This window comes from Drepanopeziza brunnea, assembly GCF_022702325.1.
Source record: "Drepanopeziza brunnea f. sp. 'multigermtubi' strain 214-2 chromosome Unknown ctg5, whole genome shotgun sequence".
Lineage (NCBI taxonomy): Eukaryota > Fungi > Ascomycota > Leotiomycetes > Helotiales > Drepanopezizaceae > Drepanopeziza > Drepanopeziza brunnea.
The window spans coordinates 595,237-612,831 of NW_027094068.1; the positions used below are offsets into that span (position 1 = coordinate 595,237).

Sequence of the window (17,595 nt, forward strand, 5' to 3'; positions counted from 1 at the left end):
CTAAAGTCGATATGGAACGCGGAACGGCGTCGTAAGAAGAAAATTCCAAGGGTAACGAATACAGAGGGGTGGGGGGTAGGGGGCTGGGCCTGGGTCCTGGTCAGTGCGACCACGACTGTGTACTCGCTACGGCTCTACCATATGTAGCATTTCGGTCGACGATCATCTGTGGCTGGCTGGCCAGTCAATCGCGCAGATCTCTATTGACCCTTCGAGTCTGTCGATTCTTCGGTCGTCTGACAAACGAAAGCAGCGGTTCAGGGCGGATGGAAGATGATCGAGAGGGGGATCAGTAGGGAGATCTTGCAAGCCGCATGGACGTTATCGGCGGCTTGTGAAGCCGTGACGGTCTAGAAGTGCGAGAAATCCTTACAAAGCGGGATCTCCTGCAGATTCAAAATGGGAGGGACATTCATTCTTCACTCCTTGGCGCGTTTTATGTGTTAGTTGTGAGAGCCAATTCGTTTGCCGAAGAGCGACTTATCAAAATGCTTGGCGGGGGACTGGCTACTGGCCATGGACATAGTGAATAGTAGAGTCAACAGAGTCAATGCTCGAGTGCCAGAGGAAATGTAAAGTGAAAAGAGGACCGGGGATGTAGTATTGCGTTATATTCCTGGGGCTTCCCCTAAAACTGCTCTGCTCCTAGCCCTGGCGCCACAAGGGCCTTCCTTTCCTTTGCCTGCTGCCGATCGACTCGAGGGAGAAGGAAAATTCGTGTACTTCGTAACGCCGTGAAGTTCCGTCTCATGAGAAATGTGACGAAAAGAAAGTGTATGTCGCTCTTGGGGAGCTCGAAAAGAACGGAACTGAAGCAAGCCTGCCAAAGTATGTTCGAGAAAGGGGCGGTGTACAGAACGGCCTCAAAAGCCAGAGAGCCTTGCAAAATCGGGCATCCCAGCGTGGGAACGCTGTGTCACCTGCCCAATGCAAATCCTCTAGTAGTTGTGTCCCGCAGAGGGAACTGGTATCTTAAAAAAGCAACATGACGCCGATCGATCGTCTCGACCACACTAGGCAAATACAACCTGCGATACGAAACAAATACATGCCCAGATACAGGGCTTTGGGTATAAGTCAAGAGGTGTAATAAAAAAAATAAAAAAATAAAAAATTTCGAAGAACTTGAGGCATTAAAACATTAAGCGAAGTTCGTATCCTTCGGTGTGGGTAACGTGTTGGGTTCCGCTTGCATTGTCGCCGTCAACTTGGACGTCGAGTGACATCTCCCATTCTCGTTTGACTGGATTCTGGACCTCTGAAATCTCCATTATGACATCCTGGCCTTCCACAAGCTCGCGGATCACGTCGTCGTCGACCTCCACCTGCAACCCGCGGTCAAGAATATGGAGCGTCCGTAGTATTTTGGTGGGCTCGATATTCCACTTCGTAGCGATGCCGTTGGTGAAGTCCTTCAGGGTCCGCTGCATCAAGTAGACAGCTCGGAAGTATTCGTGCTTCTCTGGTTGATGGGGATCGCGGCGGGCGACATAAAAACATGCGATTGGTTTTATCGCTCTCTCGACAGGTGGCTCGTACGACGAATCGACTCCCAGCGCTTCGATCCAACCGCTCAGATTACTACTACCATCCGCTTTGGGAATCTTGGTGATTTGGTCTGGAGGGCTCGCCAGCTGCTGGGGATTCGAAGATTGCACATCTGCTGTCGCGACTGATTGGAAGTCGTTCCGAATTCCAGGTGCCCCAGTTGCCGAAGTGACTGCCATTTCTTGGGAATGCAGTGAAAGAGAGCTTGGAGACGGCGATACAAGCGAGGACGTTCCTGTCGTCGAGCTCCCGTCGCCCCTTCTCTGTTGCCAGATAGCGCTGCCCCGCGAATCCACCTTTGTAAGATCCAGTGGCTCCCCGGCCAGGGCCACTGGGTGGAGATCCGGATCGTCCTGTTCCGATCCTCGAAGGTACAATATGCTGACAGGCCTGGTGCTTGTAAACATATCCTGCATGTTTTGCAACTTGAAATGCAGGTCTTCCTCGATAGGCATGCGGCCTCCAGCAGACGAAGCCGATGACATGGACCAGGTCCTCTTGTGCTTCTGCACCTTCCCAGGCCGTTGACTTGGCTGCGGCTTGGCAGTCGTCGAACCAGTTCGTTTTCTCTTGCCAAAGTCTTTCATGCCCGTCTCAGCTTGCGCTATCTGTTGCTTGAGCTTGTCAATCGTCTTCTTGATGTGTGCCACATCGTTGGAAAGCTTGCGTTCCGCGCCGTGGTCCCGGAAAAGCTTCACCTTGCAGAAGGCCACCTCCGAGTGTTCAGGGCCGGAACGAGGTGATCCAGTTGGAACGGTCTCGGTCTTTGCACAGAGGCGAACGGGTATACCCTTTACTCCCTTGGAGTGGCTGAAATCGGTAGAAAGGAAGTTGAAACGAACGGCGATGTTGCATTCCGTTGTGCCGTTGACGCCTGGGGTCCAGAAGACCGAGAATCCATCGAAGGAGGCGGTATCGAGTTCAACACGAGTCCTCTTGTCATCAATCTCGGCGACCTGATTGGCTTCCACGTACTCAACTGCTTGGAGCTTGCCTCCACGTTGATGAGCCTCGTTCGTTCCTCGCCCTTCTTTCCACAGTTGCCAGCAGTTCGACGGTTTCTGTCGTTGCTGCTCGTCCTCGAACGAAACTCTGACGAAGGTCCGGTACCTGGCTCCGAGAGGCAGTGGAACATTTGGAGCCGTGTCTACAATCGATATCGAATAAGCTTGACCCTTATTGAGATATGTTACTGGTATCTCATCTGCATGCTTGATCATTGCCGTCGGGGCATTGAGGGTCACATGGAAGCGGAATTTTTCGGCAGATGCAGGCACTGCAGTTGCCATGTGGTATTGGGACTGGTAGCTCATGATTGGAGATTGGCGCAGAGCTCCTTCCATGGGCACCATGCGCCCCTCGTCGTCGTCCAAAGGGGAACCGTCATGGTCCATGGTTTCGTAGCCAGTGTCCTGGTGAATGAATGAAGATGGCGCAAACGATTGCTGCTCGGGCTGGTGTTGTTGCTGCATATTTTGCTGCTGAGAGGTACCAAAGGGGTTGTAGTTGTGAAATTGGTGTGGCATTTGATGGCCAAACGCAGACATTTCCATCATCGGGTTGGTGGCGAGCCCATCAGCGGAAGTGGGCAGGGACAATGGTGTTCCAAGACCCATACCCATTCCCATGCCGGGCGTATGCAAATCTCCAGCTTGGTTATGGTACAGGGTGTTCGTGCCTCCCGGAGTTGGAGTGTAGTAGCCAGGCGGTTGGTTAGCGAAGGCCGAAAAGGCAAAAGAGTTCGGGTCGAGCAGAGAGGGAGTGAAACGCCATGGCTCATGTTGCGCTCTCGGTGTAGGGTCGAGATCCTTCATATCCTCGTGTCCCAGACTCATGTGTCTAGACGTTCAGGACATTGCCGCACGTCAGCAAAGTTCGGACTTCGGTGGTTTGGGGAAGCCAAGAGCCAAGCCATGCTTCCATTCAGAAGCCTCTCCCTCAGGAACTCTAAATGTGGAGGGCAAACAGGCTCGTCAGCGAGGAAATTGTGCTTACCGAGTTTCGTGGGGGGGCGCTGCAGTTGCATGGCGGAGTGAGGAGGCATTTCCCGAGCCCGAGCCCGAGCCAGCAGACGAGGTCGCAATCGCAACCTCAGGGAAGCTTTGCCTGAAATTCGCAATGAAAGCATCGCCGGGCTTTTGAGACGAAGTTCTGTTGGTCACCCAAAAATCAGCTCTTGAACCGAGCCAAAACACCAAGGACGCGCAAGAGGGGCGGGGGATTATTTAGTTTGGTTTGCTTGCTTGCGCGCCGACGCGAGGGCCAATTCTGAGCCGAGCCGAGCTGAGCTGAGCTGAGCTGAGCTGGGCTGGGCAGTTCCTGGGCAGTTCCTGGGACGAGTAACTTACCGATTTCGAAACATCGAGAGATGAGATGGAGGAGTTGACACAGCTCCTCGTCTATCGTAAAATCTGGCAGTTGGAGGAGGAGACGCGTTCCTTCTCCCAAGAATGCGAGGAGGAGGTAGAAAAGAGCGCCGCGTGAGCTATTTTCTTTGTCGCATTCAAGCTCGGGTACTCTGGCTGAGGATTCGTCACGTTGGTAGTAGGAGTCGCGAGTGTGATGGGCTGGCCGTCGGGACTGTACTTTACTGTGCTGTGCAGTATTGTACTTTGTTCGTTTGATATGTCGTTGTTTTCTTTCTTTCTTTCTTTCTTTCTTTCCTTTTTTCTATCTGAAATGAAAGTCGCAGCGGAGGAGGCTTGTTATTATATGAGACGAGGGTGAGGGCGAGGGCGGTAACGGGAATGACAGATCTTTCCACTATGGGCTTCGGGAGACCAGGACATGGGGATCCATTGAAAAATATGGAAGTTTGGGCAGGAGTCGCAGGGGACGGGGATAGGGGGGCGGGCAGCTGGGTGGTGGTGACGGTGATGGTAATGGGTAATGGGTAATAGGTGATGGGTAATGGTATGAGATCGAGGTAGGGGAAGGGGTATCGGATCCACCCACGTTCGGCGCAACGATGCACGGCTGCTTGCGGTGCTGTTCTGTCCGTAGAGTGCCCGACGGTGTATGCAAACCGGGTGGTGGGGGGGGGGGGGAGGCGAGATGGAGATGGGATGCGTGTCAGGGCCGGGCCACAGATGACGGAAAAACTGGAGATATGGTGGTGATGGTACTGGTGGTGCTGGTGGTGTTGTAGGGAGTCAGGGCGTAAGTGGTCCGTCAACCAGGAGGAAGGGTTGATATTGACAGGATCCGATGGGAATGGATGAGAATGAATGGATAGGAATGGATGAAGGGGAAGGGGATCGGCTAAGTCAGGTAGCGCGAGCTTAGCGAGGAGATGGAATCAAAAGCAGCGGGTGGGTCCCCTTTTTCGGTGGGGGCATGCATCGCATTGCATTGCTTAGTACCACTAGCGTTCGGCCCAAGACGGGAGACGGCCCACTTCAGCACACAGCCACAGCCCTAGCTATAGCTACAGCCACAGCCGCCACAGCCGCCACATCCACCCACAGCCACCACAGCCACCACAGCCACAACCGGGACCATGATGGAAAGATTGTCGTCTTCGTACATAACGCTGTGGCGAGAGGAAAGTGTATCTGTACTTTGTACAACCTCCGAAACCTCAGGAACCTCAGGAACCTCAGAAACCCCTCGACTCGGACTGCCTGCACTCGATGTGTCGCCCGTAATGCCGACCGTTGTTTGGGTTTTGCCTTCCTTACCTTACCTTACCTTACCTACTGTACCATCATTCGTCTCGTGTAACCTAGACGCCGTCCTCTTCCCTCCAATCTCCCTTAGAGCCGAGATATGGTCTCAGAGACCCGCGGGATTGGTGTTTAGAGTACATGCATCGGCACGCAAAGCGAGATTACTGGCACTTCAGCTGTTGACCTTCTCTTTCTGCCTCTGTTTCTGTTTCTGTTTCTGTTCCTGTTCCCGTCCGTTCTCCAAGCTCAGCTCTCAGCTCTCAGCTCTCAGCTCTACAAAACAAGCTCTCCACTCCAGGCTCTCTCCCAGCTCTCCCAGCTCTCCCAGCTCTCCCAGCTCTCCAAGCAATCCCGGCAATGCTATCTACCTACGACGACTGGTCTAAGCGCTTTTCGCGGCCGGGAAATATGCCTAATATACAATAAAAAACGAGCGACCCAATCAACCAACCAACCAGCCAGCCAGCCAGGCAACCAACCACCCCCACCCAGTACGGTCTTCTCGCCAAAAAGCCATCAATCTACCGCAGATATCCCCTTGCAAGGCCGAAACGTGTGCGGATGCCTTAGGTAAGTAAGCTCTGTGCTTCACAAGACAGAGAGGCGCCTCCCCTACCTACCTACCTCCCTACCTACCTCGGTATCTACTTCTTACTTGTATCACTCACTGTAGCTTTGCTGTCGAGCTCAGACAAGATCTTCCGAGTTTCGACACGTCGGGAAGCTCAGCCACAGCGCCACAACGCCACAGCAGATCCAGACTCGAATACATAAGCCTCGGAAGGCCACGCGGCAACCATCACGGATATGCAAGCGAGTCCGTAGATAAACATGCAAAGCTTAAGCGCCGCTCTAACAACGACAGGGTCCTGAGGGCAGAGGGGAAAGGTAGGTATCACAACAATCTTTGCGTACCGGTGGCTGATAGCGGAGATCATCAGCCGAAGTCGCTTTCCTCTGGATGGGAGTTATTGGCATGTCGATTTCGGTCAAGACCCCAATCTCAATCACGAACCAACTCACGAACCAAACATTGCCACCTCGGAGGGAAATATACGTGGCTTGACTGTTGTGGCTTGAGCTTTCATGGCTTGAGCTTTCGTGGCGGTGCAACGGTCTCAGGTCTCCGTCTCGCCCCGTCTTCCCGCCCATGCTTTTTTGACTTTACGGCTAGCCGGACGACTTACCGGTGAAAGTCAAAACCCGAATCGCGACGTCTTGCAATATTGTACTTCTGACTTCACAAGAACGACACATCCGGTATGGCATTTCCGATCTGGCCTATTCCGAGTCCGAAGCTTCCCCTCCTACTTCTGCTGGCCTGCTTTTTCTCTACTTTTTATACCTTTTGTCGGAGTACAGACGAGGGAAGTAACTCGACTTGGAGCTCTTATGCCCAGCCAGCCCAAATTACTCTCGGGTATACTAGGGATCGAAAGACCCCTTTTCGTCACCTCCCCTCCCTACTGCACTGTTGAGTAATTCTGTCCATTCATTTATCCCCATCTTCTTTTGTTTATTCTTCCAGTCAACTAACTGATCACATTATCTCCAAGCGTCACGGCTGCCGCTCCAAGCTTACTCGTGTGCTGCTTAGCATAGCGGTACTTCAAGAAAAAGGGTCTGGTCACGTCATCCGTGCAGAAGTAGGTTAGATTATCTCTACCACCGGCTCGGCACGGCTCCGCTGCCGGCTGCCATCATGGAGATTATACTTCGTCTTCTACCTAGTACTGTACGGAGTATTATTGCTTGATAGTATGTAGTAACTTACAGCCCAGCAGCTACCCATGTCCGGAGTCAATTGCATTCGCCACATCGAAAAGGGTGTGGGGTAAAGGTTTGCAGGGAGTAGGCTGTCCGGTATATGTTGCCATAACTGGGATTTGTTTCCATACTCCGTTCAGCCTGAATTGACGGACGGCCACGATTGAGGCTCAGTGAGGAGCGGGAAGCTTGCGGAAAGAAAAAGAAACAAAAAGTGACTTGCTAACTGAGACAGACGAATTTTGCATTATTTCGTACTTACATCATTAGTATACTCCGTACTCCGTACACAAACGAGACAGTAAGTACGGAGTAAAGCAATTACACGTGAAGTTGCAGTAAGCAAGCATTTTTTATCATAGTCGGCGAAAACCCCTCACTCGCCGAGATCTGCAAAAATAAAACTCAATTGACATTCCCGGCGACGGCCCTGACTCACTTTTGACCGAGAGCGGGAAAGAAAAAGAAAAAAAGAAAACAAAGGGAGGGAGGCGGGTCTGCGGGCGAGTAGATCGGACGTCACCTGTTACTTATCTGTTCCTCATTAATTAAGACTCTTCGATGGATGTGCGCAGCAATCCTTCGATCCGATGTTTCGATGTGCGCAGTGCGCAGTGCGCACGAAGGGTCCAGCGGACAAGCAACAAGAGACTGCCCAGCCCTGGGCTGTCCGTACCGGGCGCATCGAAGGATTGCATTGCCGGCGGAGGAGGGGTCGGGTCGGGTCGGGTCGGGTTGAGTCGGGTCGAGCGAGAGCGAGTACGAGTGAGTGCGAGTGCGAGTCTTGAGTCATAAGAAACTCGATTACTGGTCGATGGTGCCATTGGTGTGAGTAATAAGTAAGTGGGTGAGTGATAAGTTAAGTCCGATCTCTCTCGCGCGCGCTGAGAAGAGAAGAGAAGAGAAAGAAGTGGCGATCTGGATCCCATCTATTTATATTCTACTATCGGGGTTCCTCCAACGGTCAATCCGATTGACGATCTCTTTTGCAGACAGGCCGGCCGTCCTTGAGAGGTTCCTTCGTCATCGTCGGTTAGTTACCTCGAATAATGATTCGGGAGAAGTTTTTACCGACCTGGCGCACCATCACGGCGGGACGGTGCGGTTAGAAGAGGTATTGAATTACAAGTATTGATATAGATAATAAATTAAAGAATTGGTGTATACATGCTCGGAAAACAGTACTGTATAAACGTGAATCTTTGTAGGTATGAAGATGCATTTATTTATTCCGAGTCGATACGTTAAGAAAAGTAGTGGAAATATAGCTCGGAATTGTCTTGAACAAGGGAATTTTTACTTGTCCGCCTCGGATATGTTGGCAAAAACATCCTTGATTTAAAAAAAGTCTTAAAAGAAAAAGAAAAAGAAAAAAAATCATGCATCGAAAAGAAATGATCGAGTGTATGACATCGCAAACGGTCTTAATCAATAAAGAAAAGTTGATGCTGGTGCGAATATACCCTTGATGGGTGTTCGTAAAAATACTGCTTTTCGAATTCCGCGCCTTCTCTAGTATTCACACGGGAATCCTAACATGTACGCATACCTACCTCGTACAAGAGTATCAGGATCAGCTCTTGTCGGTAATCCATAGCAGGTAGCCTCTTCTCCCAGGAACAACCTCATCCATTGTACACTAGAGCTCATCCATAGTTCGCGTAAATGTTCAAATCTAAACTTCAACTTTTTGTTATTATTATCGATACCCTTATATGCAGCGCATATTTCAATTATTACAACTAATAAATCTATTCAATAGATTCCTCTAAGGTAATAATCAAATGCATAATACGATTGCTATCTGGAAAACTAGTAGTTTACGTGAGCTGTTCATTCACCTCTGAATTGTGTTCCTGATACAATTAATTCCAAGCGATACGTGATCAAGCCTCAACTTCCTCTGTTAATACTCATATAGCTTCTCTTCTGTTTTCTTTCTACATTTTCAGCTATAACGACCACAATAACCACAACAGCCACAACCTGCTCCAACAACAAAAAACAGTTGAAACGCGAGGGTGGTACGCTTGTAGTAAAACACGGGGGTCGTTCTGAATCAAGGTGGAGATGTACGCGAAAACAAGGTATGGGATGAGCTCTAGTGAACAATTGATGAGCTACCCACCCTTCTGTACTGTACGCTCCCTCGCCCCTGGATTGACCTCGGACGCGAATATCAAGCTGCTTGCTGATCTATCGTCGCTTCCTGCTTCTTCATCACCTGCATCGGTTATCAATCTATGATGAAAGCTGTTGGGAGAGAGAGAGAGAGAGAGCCTAGGCGCTTAGCTTTCCGAGCTCGAGCTCGAGGAAAGTGTCGTTTTTGTTGACTCTTTCTCGCTTGTTGATTAGCGGCGCACGGACGTGTTAGTCATGACGAGATGTGATCAGAAAGAAGGAGTACCATTTGTATTTTAATACTTTTTTTTCACTCAGCACAAGAATAGGAGAGAAGAGCGGTAGATGAAGTGGAATTGTGTGAAGCTGGTTGGGATTAGGATTTATAGGCCGCATGCATCCTTCGTGTTATAGAAATCCTTTGTGTTATAGAAATGATAGCGATACGGTGAGTGGTTTGATTTTTCTGGCGAGCTTGGGAAGGCACAAGGAGCTGCTCCAGCCTTGGTGGTTCGGACTTGCTATGGCAGGTCGGCTGATTTCTTTGGGTGGGATCTATGGTGACCGATGATGGTTCGTGGAAAGGAGGAGAGAAGAAAGACAAAAGGAAAAGGAAAAAAGAAGGTCTTTCTTTACACTATAATCGTACGAGCTTCGATTTGGACCCTGAAGAGATCGGTTATTGATTCTTGAAATGGGCCTTCTTTTAAATTTTTTTAAAAAAATAAACCCATTTTAAATACCATAAAGGCAAGTAGGAGGTCATTTCAATAAGTCCTCCTTTGATCCTCTTCTATAGGACCGCCTCAATCCAGTCCTAAGCTTTAATCAGGGCCAGCTTAGGTAGCTCACAGACCGTCTGTCCTATTGAAAGAGACCGCCCCGTGGCGTCTGTCCTTACAGCTGCCCCCGTTCAATTATACAAGACGAGAATATTTTCAAAGCTCGTTTCAATAAATAATTTTTTTTTTAAAAAAAAACGATATTTGAACGGTCTAAGTAGAGGTGCTGTTATGATGTAGAGACCGCTTCTACGAACGATACGGGCTGGATCTTGATTATCAAGCTGATGTTCGTGCCGAGGTATTGCTCGGGATCGCTGCTATAAGTTATGTTGAGGCTTTGAAATATTTGACATCAGAATCGGTCGATTGAGCGAGAGTTCAGCTGGTTACCGCAGAGCTACTCCGGTAAAGGGGGGGGCAGGAAGGAAGGGAATGGGGGAGGTAGGGGAGGGGGGAGGAATGGGGAGCAGAAGAGTATATTCTAACTGATTTGCCTGTTACTATAAGTTCTCGAGAACGGTTTTGGGTTGGGAGATGGCCAGAGGACGGCCACGGGACGGTCCCGAGACGGAGCTCTCCAGAACGACGATCTCGATCGATTGACTCGGATTACACTTGAGTGATAGTTTTGTTTTTCAAATACAGATTAGTTATATGTTTGATTCCAATTCGCGCGTAGGCTCAAGGTGATCTCATGACTATGGTAACCTCTGAGAGAAATATTCTGTGACAAGTTCTACTAGGATTAAACTTCTTGATGAATAGTTTGAAATAGGTCATTAGATTTGATATTTCAACAATATTGAGATTGGTACAAAATGCAGTTAGGATTATACCCCTCTAGAATGGTTGTCTATAAATTGATTAATATCTGAGCAATATAAAGGAAGGAAATGCTCGAGAAACAAAAGAGATCTAATGTACAGGAGAGTACTGATGTACAGTCTAGGAGCCAACCCATCGCGGAGGGTTCATCGTGGGTTTCGCCCCCCCCCCCCCCTAAACCAGCCATCCCCACACACCTAAGAGCCACGGTTGGCCCACGATTAAGGCATGGTGGTTGGGTCGAGGATACCCCAAGCGGACCAGTTAACATCGATCGACGAAAACTGCTTCATCTGCTCTGCTGACTCAAAGCAGCTGGTCTGCAACTTCAATTCACCATCGTCAACCACGTGGTTGGGGACAACCATTTGCACCTTCTCCTTGTCCTCGACCAATGAGAAGCGCAGCGCGTCATTGGAGTCGTCAATCTTGGCCTCGTGCTTGATGTAGTGCTCGATGGCCCTCTCGTTACCCCACAGGTTCACTTGCACGGTTTTACCACGGAGAGTCTTCTTCTGGTAGGATTGAGGGATGTAGACCTTCTTGGCTTCTATGGTCTTCTCCTCGTCCGCTCGGATGACACAGAACAGACTCCCTTGAGATGGGGCCAACCTGTCAGGCGAGTCCACTATTTAGATTATTAGCTCCGCATGATGGGTAACGATGTATAGAGATCGACTCACCCAGGTAGAGGCCAGGTCCTAGGTAATTGCCGGTTGGAGTTCCCTCCGCCTTTATCTTGTCGTCGTCGTCGACATCATCGGCCTGGTCCTGTAATTCGCGTACTTAGCGTTGGCTTGTGTGAGTATCAAGTGAAACCTACCTTGGTGAGTGCTGCGTAGCCGATCACAATCTTCTTGTTGAAAAGTCCATGGGCTCTGCTGAAGAGAAGGCTCAGGGTGAGCAGGGCCGCGAGGAGGGAGTTCGATGATCGGAACATCTTGTCTGATAATGCGAGCTGACGAGCGGGAGCGAACGTGTTAAATTAGAGACTAAGGAATGGAGATAGCAAAGAAAGACGATGATGAAGCGAATCTGCTGCAGATGCGGGATGCTGATCATGGAGAGGTGCAACAGGGACTATATATCTCTTTTTCAGAACCTCACTTGAAAATCCTACGTCGGCTGTAAACAATCGTGCAGCTAATAATAACCCGCGCACTATCATCCGAACGGGAAATTATGAAGGAGTTAGTGAAGGAATTAGCCTGGTGGGTATATTCTTGGCATAAAAATCAATTACGTACTTTGATCCTTCGGTGACTTGTACCTGCCAAGCGTGCACCGACCAGGCTTATGGCTGTTCTTCTCTTCGTATTTGTCATTTCGTTTTTACTACGTAGTAGTATATAGAAGATATTATTTAAATATAAACTATTCATAGTATTGCAATCTTCCTTTCCGTAATCACCTTTGATCGATGTATAATACCGCATAAGCCCGACAAAGTGACGTGCGGGGGCTGTTGACTCCACAAGATCGACGCACTGCCTCCCGCGGCTTCTAGAACTACGTAGTAATTAGTGAAGATGTACTACTATATCTATTATACTACGTAGCTCCGGCGTCCGTAATTTCGTAGTCTATTTACGGAGGTACACCAGTTACTACGTAGTACGTAGTATAGTATGTAGTATCGTAACTCTCGTCGCCCTACACCCACTTTTTTTAATCTAAATAGCTTCTGTCCAAATGAGGTTCTTCGAGATTCCGAGCCCACAGTCCCCCCCTGAATAAAAGACGGACCCAGTTTAGCCCCATAAATCGTAGAGCGGTGATTTCTGAATGGCTCAAAGTCTTATCAACTCCATTGCACAGACTAAATACTTGCTTAAAGATACTTTTCAAGGCTGAATCCTTATAAGTTGATTGGTTTAGGCCTTGGTAAGAGCCCTTGCAGAATTATACTTTTGTGTTTTATCTATGGGTGGGGGGCTGTAGCGGTCAGGTATTGTCCAAGTGGGTTAGAAATAGTAGTTGTTCTTGTTCTTGTTGTGGTTGTACTACCGGTAAGTACGTAGTACTACGTACCGGTATTTATTACTATCCCCCCGAATAAAAGACGAAAAGTATAATTTTACTAAGGGTTGACCAAGGGGCTGTAACCCTAGCTCTTGGAAAGCAGTTCCTTAAGAATTTTGAAGAATTTATCATTTCTTGGTGTAATTCATGGTAGAATCGATGTCGATCAGCAGCGATTCATGCACAAAGAGAACCTACGAAATACTTGAAAATCAACGTGTTCGTCATTTTGCTACATTTGATAAGCGGTCAGCTATAAGATCAAAATATGCTTTCACCAAGTGGGTCCGTCTTTCAAACCGTGGGGATACGGTACCTAGTAACGTCGGGCGGGTGGCAGGATTTGCCTGCCGCCTTGGCCGGGACCTCCCATAACGTACGGCGACGTGCTAGGTAAAGGAACTATATACTACGTACTACGAAGTACTATTTTAATCGAAAATAGAAACCACCTTAGGAAAAAGCAGCTTTCTTTTAATTAGCCCTGGGTCTCTAATCCCGCGGTGTCGCGAACTATTATTTACAAACCTTTCAAAAGCATTGAAATAACTTGCGTCGAGTTGTCCTTCGGTAAATATCGAATACGTGTGGCCCTACGGGCGGCCTCGATCCGTATAAATATTACAAACATCGTTTTCTTTTACCGTAAAGCTATAAAATCTCGCGTTCGTAGCCCTTGTATGAAACTGGTGTATTTGAAAAGCGCTTTTAACCGTGTTCTCGATCGATCAAACTAAGCTCTTCCTACCGTACTTCTTCCTTTATCGCGAATCCTTTTGGTCTTTTCAATCGGTATGCCCGTCAGGTCTACAGAGAGAGGTACCGGTACAGCGGTGAAGTGTTGTAACCCTTGCTCCTCCACAGCAACTAGTCCAACCTAATTGAGCAATAACCTAACCTTAATACACAGTAAAGTGTTACTCTGTAAGGCTTTTCGAGGTTCTATAAGGTTCCGTGCTTAAGGTCAGGTTATTGCTCAGTTGGATTAGAATAGTGGCTGTGGAGTAGCAAGGTTTACAACACTTCACCGCTGTACCTCTGTACTTGTACCACGGTACAGGTCTAAGTATTACCCCTCGAGGGTGCCTTAAAAGTTTAGTTTCCACTTTAAACCCCCTGTTTTCCCTACCCTCGAGGGGTAATACTTAGGCCTGTACCGTGGTAGATCGTAGTCGGCGTGATGATCGAGATAGAAACAAAGGTCCGGAACCGCCGATAACGAAAAATCTCTTCGAGGAGCCGCGGCATATCGCTGGTTTAATTTCGGCTTCCTAAACTCTCTGCCGCGACAGAGAGGGCTGAAGGTTCGTAGGAGGCGCCTCGTACAGGTAAAGAATCGTAGCCTTCCTATTAGTAAATGCAGACCCAGTGTAGCCTTACAAATCGTAAAGCGGTGGTTTCTGAATGGCTTAAAGCCTGGTCAACTCAATGGCACACATTAAATACTGGCTAAAGGATGCTTTTCAGGGCTGATGAATCCTTATAAGCTGATTGGTGTAAGCCCTGATAAGAGCCCTTGCAATATTATACTTTGCATATGTATTCATGGCGACTGTACTACGTAGTACCGGTAGATGGACCTCGAGATTACGCTGGACTTGAACTTAACATACTACGTATCTTTACTGTATAAACTATGAAGCGTCCCGCCGTTCCACCTGATCATCGTTGATTTCGCTTAATCGGGTGTTTTATAGCCATAAATGAATTCCAGCTGAATGGTAATACTAGAAATATTCTAATTGATCAGTTCTCAACGCAACCATATTAATTCTCATGCAGAGATGATTTTAATCGTGGACAATAACGATTATCCGATCAGTTGGTTGACAAAATAGTCTAACTCTGTTTAAACTCAAGAATATAAACGATTGCGCTCGTCATGCCAGTTACCTTTCTACTTTGACTGCAGCGCGCAAAGTGATCTTTTATTCATAATCTATCGATTTATCGCACTTCTTTCAATATTTTATAAACTTGAAATAATATTACTTATCGTTACAAATATTCTTCTTTCAAATCGATTTGCGATTATACGTCTTTTTTCAGTTACGCCGCCGTATCCTTTAATCCGACGAGCATTTACTATCTGATGATTATTAAAAAATACAAAAATTAAATTACAAATTCAACGAACCAAATAGATTTTTGCATTTTCGCTTCGATCATAAAACTTAAGATAGATATACTTATAATCGCATAATACTACGTAGTTCTCAACAAGTTTGATCATACCAAAAATGCTTTGAAAAGGTCATTTATTTAATAGTCAATTGCTAAGCTGGAATTTCGATTATGAATTTTTTTTTTTTAAATATATCCAAGTCGTTTTTATTTCTGCTTCGTTTTAAAAAATCAAGATAAATATATTCGATATGACGTAATAATTCTGAACAACTTTGGTCGTTCAAAAGAAGCTTCAAGAGCGGTGGTTGATTGATTACTAATTATCAGGTAAAAAATTGAGTTATACTACTAAATGACCCTCTGGCTGAAATTCACTTTTCGCTGTACCTCATCTGATTAAGAGCGGGGGGCTACGATTCTTTTCCTCTAGCTCTCTTTCCTCCGGCAAAATGAGTTTAGAGAGCCGAAATTAAATCAAGGTAGTCTTTTCGAAGAGATTTTCCTTTACCGGCGGCGATTCCGAACGAGTCTTACTTACCTCGACTGCCATGCCATCTACGATCTAAACGTGACGGGCATACCGATTGAAAAGACTCAAAGGAATTGCGATAAAGAGGGAAAGAAGTGAGAAGGAGATAACGAGGTTTAAGACGATCTACCATATTGCACCTTCGGCAACGGCTTAGCTATCTTCAGTCCGGCCTCGGATTATCTCGAACTCATATCGACACCTGTTACGGTCCTGACAGGAGGTTCTACCTGGCTGGGTCGGTTGGTTTAGGATTTGGCTGTATGCTTAGTCATATAATGTCACGGGACATCACGCTCCCGCAAATGCATATGCACAGACCTCGGCCCTGTATTGTAGTTATTCCCTTCTCGTCTTTCTTTTACACTACGTAGCGTACAGATTGGTAGCTACTATAGTGCCACCTTTCCTCAGCCGTAACAATACCGAGATACGTTACTTACGCTAATAGTCGATTACCTTGAATTCAATCTGTAAAAAATCCAGACCTGGTGCAGCTACGTCGGAATTTCCAAGGCGGGACAGAAACGGTACAACACTTATTGAATAACATCTACTAATGTAAACCAATAAAAAATCAATTTGCTCTGAAAAATCGCTTTATAAATGTGAATTATTAATAAAGAAATGTATTGATTTGTTTCTTATTAGTTCATTTAAAAGTAGTGAAAATGTAGCTAAAAACTGTGTTAAATAATGAGATTTTACTTATCCGCTTCGAACTTCTTGGCAATCATAAGTTTAAAAAAAAACGATTTATAGATAGGAATGAAATAATCGAGTTTATGGTACTACAATAGGAACTAACTATTAAATTGAATTGGGTAGTGATAAGAGTGTACCTTTGATGGGTTTTAGTACAAGTCCGATTTCTGTGTTCACATACAGGGGAATTCTGATTGATATGCATAGTAAAACAGTATCAAAAACAGTATCGAAAACAGTTATTATCGTAACCTATCATACCTTCCTTCCTTATTTGACGTACACAAACGCCATCGTTAAGCTGGACGGTGATTAAGCATGGTGGTAGAGGTCTCGATTAGTACTCGATCGATTTTGATGAGGTTGAGGTTTTAGACACGCTAAGCCTCTCAGCGTACGGACCAGTAACGTCGAAAAGTACAATAAAGTACACTAAGAGTACCATTTTTTACTACTTATAAGGACCAGTACGATGCATCTTTTTACACAGAATAATTTCGATATAATAGTCGTTTGATTTTCTGTCGATTAAATAAGAGGGGAATCTACTATCCCGCCTTGGTGGTGCCAGGTCGGTGATTCTTTTCGGATTATTATTTAGGGTAACCGACGATTATAACCTCCTTTCCCGGTCTTTTTTGAATATAAGATTCTATCTTTTCTGCGATCTGTTTTATTTGTAAAGGGAAGGCATAATCGACAGCAGCTGCGCTGCACCAAATTGAAATGCTCTTAAAAGGCTTTTAAAGATTATGCGATACCGAGTGATCAAAGACCCGAGGCTATCAGAAAGAGAGCTTTTCCTTAACGTGGTTTTTGATTTCGATTAGATAGTACTTTATATGTAATTCCTTTACCTAATATGTCGCCGTACCTTGCAAAAGGTCCTAAGGCGGCAGGCGAAGCCTGCCACCCGCCCGACTTTAATAAAATACTACGTACAACAACAACACCTGATTAAGCGAAATCAGTGAAAATCAGGTGGAATAGCGGGCCGCCTTACAATCAATTAGCTATAAAAGCTACGGGAGGCAGTACGTGGATCTTATGGAGTCAACAGCCCCCGCGCACCACTTTGTCGAGTTTATGCGGTATTCGATCAAGGTCCGGCGGAGGATTTGAGAAATAGTTGTTAATATCAACAGATGGATGAGCTGAGCCCTGATAGTCCGACTTGACCCAAGCGAATATGGATCGTCCGTCTATTATTCTATTATTTTTATAAGCTCCCGTACCGCGTTGACCTTCTGAGTCTTGATACTACCATGTCGAGTCTCTGTGTACCGGAGTGGCCGCTTGTCGCTTGTCACTTGGCGAGCGCTCTCTCTGGTGGCGCTTACGTACGCATATGGAACGATAGAGGACAGCACCACGTGGCTCATTGATAGGTCATCCGACATCGAGTTATATCAGTCAGCATGAGATGTAACGTGATCACGATCAAGAATAAGGGAGTAGATCACTCGACCAGAATTATACGGAGATAGATGCTTTTCCT

General features: G+C 47.0%; 2 protein-coding genes across 2 annotated transcripts; both read right to left on the reverse strand.

The window, feature by feature from the left end:
• Positions 1-1,133: 1,133 nt before the first annotated feature.
• Positions 1,134-3,910, reverse strand: L3040_003627 (uncharacterized protein; the record flags this gene model as incomplete). Its single annotated transcript, XM_007295292.1, has 3 exons — positions 1,134-3,387; positions 3,544-3,699; positions 3,897-3,910. The coding sequence occupies 3 exons, from the start codon at positions 3,908-3,910 to the stop codon at positions 1,134-1,136; spliced, it is 2,424 nt and encodes an 807-aa protein (XP_007295354.1).
• Positions 3,911-10,935: 7,025 nt separating this feature from the next.
• Positions 10,936-11,654, reverse strand: L3040_003628 (uncharacterized protein; the record flags this gene model as incomplete). Its single annotated transcript, XM_007295290.1, has 3 exons — positions 10,936-11,342; positions 11,398-11,485; positions 11,538-11,654. 3 exons carry the CDS (start codon positions 11,652-11,654, stop codon positions 10,936-10,938), a joined length of 612 nt encoding a protein of 203 aa, XP_007295352.1.
• Between the last annotated feature and the right edge of the window lie 5,941 nt (positions 11,655-17,595).